General features: G+C 52.9%; 1 protein-coding gene across 1 annotated transcript; it reads left to right on the forward strand.

Annotated features, from left to right (window-relative positions):
* The first annotated feature begins 1,030 nt into the window (after window positions 1-1,030).
* Window positions 1,031-2,818, forward strand: LOC119320490 (beta-amylase 1, chloroplastic-like). Its single transcript, XM_037594564.1, has 4 exons — window positions 1,031-1,405; window positions 1,485-1,695; window positions 1,780-1,890; window positions 1,983-2,818. Exons 1-4 carry the CDS (start codon window positions 1,068-1,070, stop codon window positions 2,667-2,669), a joined length of 1,347 nt encoding a protein of 448 aa, XP_037450461.1. The 5' UTR covers window positions 1,031-1,067; the 3' UTR covers window positions 2,670-2,818.
* The last annotated feature ends 3,542 nt before the right edge of the window (window positions 2,819-6,360 follow it).

Consider the following 6,360-nt stretch of genomic DNA (forward strand, 5'->3'; position numbering starts at 1 on the left):
AAAATTATTAAAACTGTCCTGGCAAATTTTCTAGAAAAGTGCCATGTAGCAAAAAGAAGGAGGGCATAGGATTTAAACCCAGGTCTACGGATTTTATCGTACACGAACTAAGTTTTTTTTTTTTGAGAATACGCCAAAGGCGTGCCATATTTTTATAGAAGGAAGCAAAAAATTTATAAGAAGCTAGACGCGGATGTGGTCATCCGGCTAGCAACAGCCACACCACACATACAAGTTCTAGCCTACTCTCTCACCAAAGGTTCTAGATCCCAACTCCCGTCATATGCCAATCTTTTAGCCCATCCATAATCTGGCCAACCAAGAGATGTGATGTACTCTGCTGCTCCATGCGTCAAAAAACTCGTGCATTCCGTTGTTTCGATATAGACAAGCTATGACTATGAGCAATGTGTCGAAGCCTCTCCTTTGGTTTTGTTGGGATTGCCTTCCTAGCCTCCAATCACCATGCGGCAAAGGTGGCACTTTGAACCGAATGGGGTGTTGCGACTTCAACTCTGGTGAAGTATAAGTGCCACACTTCTTTAGCATACCATAGTGCATCAATATGTGATTCACGGTGTCTTCCTCTTGGAGGCGGAGATAGCAAACAGTCGTATCGTCCTGCAGTCCATGCGCCGTACATCTATCCGATGTCCACAATCTATATTTGGCCGCCAGCCAAGTAAAGATTTTGCATTTGAGTATAGCTCCACTTCTCCATATGCATTCGTACATTGGAGATCTCGTGAGCCCGAGGCATAGCCTCTGATACACCGATCGGGCCATGCACGTTCCTGACGCAGCGCAAGGCCAGGCGAATGCATCTGAATCCTTGCACGAACCAGTTCAAAATATGACGTGGCATCAGCCCTGCTCTGAGATCCGCGCAACGGTGAGGAGGGCGTTGGTTGGGAGTTGTTAAAAAACTGATGGGCGTCAAATAATGTTTTCGAGAAAAAACTGGAGCATAAAGGAAAAAAGTCAATGACCGCACGCAAAGAAGCACTTTGAGATTTGGAAACCAGATCACCAAATCAACACTTTGTGCCTTGCTTGCGTGCCAGGCGATGGCCGAGAGCGCCGCCGCTGCCGGGCAATCATCCTCGGCGAGGAAGTCTGGGGTGCCGGTGTTCGTGATGATGCCGCTGGACACGGTCAAGACGTGCTGCGGGAGCGGTCTGAACCACCGGAAGACCATGGCGCGGGATCTGGCGGCTCTCAAGAGCTCGGGCGTGGAGGGAATCATGGTGGACGTGTGGTGGGGCGTCGTGGAGGCCGAGGAGCCGGGGCTGTACAACTTCGAAGGGTACATGAAGCTCGTCGAGATGGCGCGCGATGCCAGGCTCAAGGTCCAGGCCGTCATGTCCTTCCACCAGTGCGGCGGCAACGTCGGCGACACCGTCAAGTGAGGCCATTTCGTCCGATCCCTTCTTTTTTTGCGGCGTTTGTGACATTTGTTTGCTCGTCTTCGTGGGTGATGGCAGCATCCCGCTGCCGCGGTGGGTGGTGGAGGAGATGGACAAAGACCAGGACCTCGCCTACACTGACCAATGCGGACGCCGCAGCTACGAGTACGTCTCGCTCGGCTGCGACGACATGCCCATCCTCGACGGACGCACGCCCATCCGGTGCTACACCGACTTCATGCGCGCCTTTCGCGACCACTTCGCCGCCTTCCTCGGGGACACCGTCGTCGTAAGTCCCACGCAGTTGATTAGGTTTCTCTGTTTTCGTAGTTGCCGTTGTACCGGCGCCGATTTGCCTTGTTCCGGCGTGCAGGAAGTACAAGTCGGCATGGGGCCGGCGGGCGAGCTACGGTACCCGTCGTACCCGGAGAGCGAAGGAACCTGGGCATTCCCCGGCATCGGCGCCTTCCAATGCTACGATAAGGTATTTCAGCTCCGGTTGAATTCAAATGGTGAGTGAGCCTGCCTGTATCTCGAAAGTTTCTTGACATTTTAGCTCTGTTTTTCCTCGTGCAGTATTTGCTCAACAGCCTGAATATGGCAGCGGAGGCGGCGGGCAATCCGGACTGGGGCTTGGGCGGGCCGACGGACGCCGGCGGCTACAACAGCCGGCCGGACGACACGGACTTCTTCCGCCAGGACGGCGGTGGCTGGGACTCGGAGTACGGCCAGTTCTTCATGTCCTGGTACTCGCGGATGCTCCTGGAGCACGGTGACCGCGTTCTGTCCGGCGCGGCGTCCGTGTTCGGCCACGAGCCCGGCGTCCATCTATCGGTCAAGGTCGCCGGCATCCACTGGCACTACGACACAGAGTCGCACGCGCCGGAGCTCACGGCTGGGTACTACAACACGCGGCGCCGCGACGGGTACCTCCCGATCGCGCGCATGCTGGGCCGTTACGGCGCCGTGCTCAACTTCACCTGCGTGGAGATGCGCGACCAGGAGCAGCCACGGGACGCGCGGTGCCGTCCCGAGGGCCTGGTGTGGCGTGTGGCCGCGGCCGCCCGCGAGGCCGGCGTCGGCCTGGCCGGTGAGAACGCGCTGCCCCGGTACGACGATGCGGCGCACGACCAGGTGGTGGCCACTGCTCGGGAGGAGCGGATGGTGGCGTTCACGTACCTCCGCATGGGCCTCGACCTGTTCCAGCCCGACAACTGGCGCCGCTTCGCCTCATTCGTGACACGGATGAGCCAAGCCGGCTAGTCCTCCTCGGTCGCTTCGTTCCGGTAGGCTCACGCTCGGCGTCCACTGCAACGATGTTGCACGTCCTTTTTTTTTTTGGATTATGAGAGGGGTGTTGCCCGTATAATATAACCCTGGGGGTCTGTGGGAACGTACAATGAAGAGCCCCTTTTCACGGACTGAAGTATCTGCTCCCGAGTTTAAATGATGTTTGATTAACAGTAAAAATCAAGACAAATAGTAAAAACATAAAAAATCCTATTTTTTGGTAAACTTTTTTGATATTTATTTACAGACGAAAACGCTTGCCCAGGTTACTATGAGGCCAACTGACTCGCTGTTCTGGAAAGGCTTATGAGAACGAAAGATTGTTCTTTCATACAGTTAAATTATTGATTGGCAATGGGATGTTAACAAGATTTTGGAAGGATACGTGGTTAGGAGAGACGCCCTTGGCCGTACAATACCCCACCCTTTATAACATTGTGCAACGTAAGGAGGATTACGTAGGCACAGTTTTCCAAACGATTCCCCTGAACATTCAGTTCAGACGCGCGTTAGTTGGTGAGCGATGGGCTGCGGGGATGCACTTGGTCCGGAGATTGATAGATGTTCAACTCTCTGACCAACCGGATTTGATGCAATGGAAATTAACTAAAAATGAGGTATTTACGGTAAAATCTTTTTATATGGATTTGATTAATTCTGGCCCAATCTCGAGATCGTTGCATATTTGGAAGATTAAGATTCCCTTGCGTATTAAAATCTTCATGTGGTTTGTCCACAAGCAAGTAATATTCACCAAGGATAACTTAATCAAGAGGTGATGGGTAGGTAGTTCACGTTGTTGTTTTTGTGATCATGATGAAACAATACAACATTTATTCCTTGAATGCTCACTTGCCAAGTTGCTTTGGAGAACGATTCATATAGCCTTCAACATTAATCCTCCAGTGGACATTGAGTCGTTGTTTGGAACATGGTTAACTGGGGTTGAACATAGTACTGCGGCTCGTATTCGAATTGGAATACGTGCGCTTCTGTGGGCTATATGGAACTGTAGGAATGATTTGATTTTTAACAGACAACACACTTTAACTTTCTTGCAGGTCATCTTCAGAGCTACTGCTTGGATCCGTACGTGGTCCTTACTCACTCCTTTGGAATCCAGGGAGCCTTTGGTTACTGGGTGCAACCAGTGGGAGATGGTAGCACGGGCTATATTCAACCAGTTCGGATGGCGGTTGTTGGGGAACGTAGCAATAATTCAAAATTTTCTACGCATCACCAAGATCAATCTATGGAGATTCTAGCAACAAGAGAGAGAGAGGATGAGTGTATCTTCATACCCTTGAAGATCGCGATGCGGAAGCGTTACAAGAACGCGGTTGGTGGAGTCGTACACGCAGCGATTCAGATCACGGTCGATTCCGATCTAAGCGCCGAACGGACGGCGCCTCCACGTTCAACACACGTACAGCCCGGGGACGTCTCCTCCTTCTTGATCCAGCAAGGGGAGAGGAGGAGTTGAGGGAAAACTCCAGCAGCACAACGACGTGGTGGCGATGGAGCTCGTGGTTCTCCGACAGGGCTTCGCCAAGCACTACGGAGGAGGAGGAGGTGTTGGAGGAGGGAGGGGCTGCGCCAGGGGAAGGGTGCGGCTGGCCTCTCACCCCCTCACTATATATAGGGGTAAGAGGCTGGACGAGGCGCCCTAGGGTTCCCTAGGGGAGGGGTGGCGGCCATAGGGAAATCCTAGATGGGTGTCGTGGGAACGATTCCGACAGTAATAAGGTATAGGGTAACGGAGCATGATCTATCGAGATGCATATGGGTGACACGGTGGTTTTAGCGAGTTCGGGCCTCTCACGGTGGAGATAACAACCCTACGTCTCGTGCTCCGGAGAGGCTTTGTTTTATCTGAGTATATATCCGAAGATTACAATGTGTGTGTGAGAGAGAGGAACGGATCCCCATGTCTGAGCTAAGTCCTGCGACTAATGGTGAAAAGAGAGAAAGGTGGTAGAAAAAAGCCCCCCAGTCTAGTGGTGGGGATGGCTTATATAGAGTGCGCCACCCCCTCACCTCCTATGTTACAAAGTGGAGCATCAATGCCATAATGTCTGCCCACAACAAAACCGTCATGCTGACTATTGGTCTTCGCATATCCGAGTGAGTTACATGGCCGAGTGGAATGAGCTCGTCGAGTGGAGTGCCGTGCTCTGAGCGGTTGTTGCCGTCCGAGTGACTTTCAAGTTACGGTACATCTGGACGGCGATCTGGCCCAGGGGCCCAGTACAAAGTGTATGGTGTCCATGGGTAGGGTCTTTAGGTCAGGCCTGTTACCCTACCCCTAATACATGTCCTCGTCATTAGCCCCCGAATCGTTCGAGGTTGAGCGGGTCGAGTCGAGGTGTATTCCCAGATGAGTCGAGTGCTACGGAGGCACTTATGAACTTCCTCTGGTCACCCGGCGGTCTTATCTCCGCCTGTTGCCTTGACGGATTCCAGACTGCATGGTGTCCGAGTGAAATGAGCTCAAACGGGTCCGCGGAGGAGCGTTGAACTCGCCTTATAGCAATTTTTTTGGAGTGATTTGGAGCTGGTCCTGCATCGAGTAACTGATTACTCGGAATTTCCTCACACCTGGAACGTGTCTTTTTTTGTTGTTTGGTCGTCACTCGGACCGGGCGGACCATTCTGAGTGGATACCATTCTAGTGGGGGCACGCTGAGTGCACCCACTGGGTGTAGTCCCCGAGACTGCCGTCGACTGTGGGCAGTCGGCGGGAGTCTTAGAGCCTGTCTTTTTTGTTGTTGTTCATCACTCGGACTGGTTAGGCCATACCGAGTGGAGATTACTCCAGTTGGGGCACGCTTAGTGCACCCACTGGGTGTAGTCCCCGAGACCGCCATCAACTGCGGGCAGTCGGCGGGGGTCTGAGAGAACTAAAACTCTTTTTAGCTGGTACTGATCGAACTTGTTCTTCTCTCGGATTGGTTTCTGTTTGCTTGATACAGCTTCTGAAGAGGAATCAGCAGTCGACCAGCTGGACGATCCGTGAGCAACATTGATCATCTTATCAGCAAGGCCCTCAGCAATGATCTTGACGTTCCTGTCTCAGCTCACCAGCAAGGCACTCTGCAATGGTCTTGACGTTCCTGTCAGCCGTCTGCTTTGGGTCGCAGTCGACCCGCACCATTCGGCGGGGCCGGTCAACTCATCAACGAGGTATTCAGTAATGGTCTTGACGTTCCTGAGTGTGGCTCGCCTTGGCGACACGCTCAATCTCGTCCTTCTTCTTGATGGTACAACTCTGAGGTGGTGGTCGTGGCCGACCCGCGCTTTGCTAAGCCCCCGAGTGGGAGGATCGCTCACCACTCGGTAAGATTTTTCAAACTTAGGTGAGTACTGGACTGCAGCTAAGCCTCTGAGTGGGAGGATCGCTCACCACTCGGTAGGATTTTTTCGACTTAGGCGAGTACTGGACTGCAGGTAAGCCCCCGAGTGGGAGGATCGCTCACCACTCGGTAGGGTTTTTCAAATTTAGGCGAGTACTGGACTTCTGCTAAGCCCCCGAGTGGGAGGATTGTTCCCCACTCGGTAGGATTTTTCAAAGTTAGGCGAGTACTAGACTGCAGCTAAGCCCCCGAGTGGGAGGATTGCTCACCACTCGGTAGGATTTTTTATTACTTAGGCGAGTACTGGACTG

This window comes from Triticum dicoccoides, chromosome 1B (genome assembly GCF_002162155.2).
Source record: "Triticum dicoccoides isolate Atlit2015 ecotype Zavitan chromosome 1B, WEW_v2.0, whole genome shotgun sequence".
Lineage (NCBI taxonomy): Eukaryota > Viridiplantae > Streptophyta > Magnoliopsida > Poales > Poaceae > Triticum > Triticum dicoccoides.

What these genes read in the sequence shown, in the direction of transcription:
- LOC119320490 (XM_037594564.1), top strand. Translation starts at nt 1,068, where the DNA reads ATGGCCGAGAGCGCCGCCGCTGCCGGGCAATCATCCTCGGCGAGGAAG. An exon ending in AACGTCGGCGACACCGTCAA is followed by an intron (nt 1,406 to 1,484) that starts GTGAGGCCATTT and finishes GGGTGATGGCAG; the next exon opens with CATCCCGCTGCCGCGGTGGG. An exon ending in CCTTCCAATGCTACGATAAG is followed by an intron (nt 1,891 to 1,982) that starts GTATTTCAGCTC and finishes TTCCTCGTGCAG; the next exon opens with TATTTGCTCAACAGCCTGAA.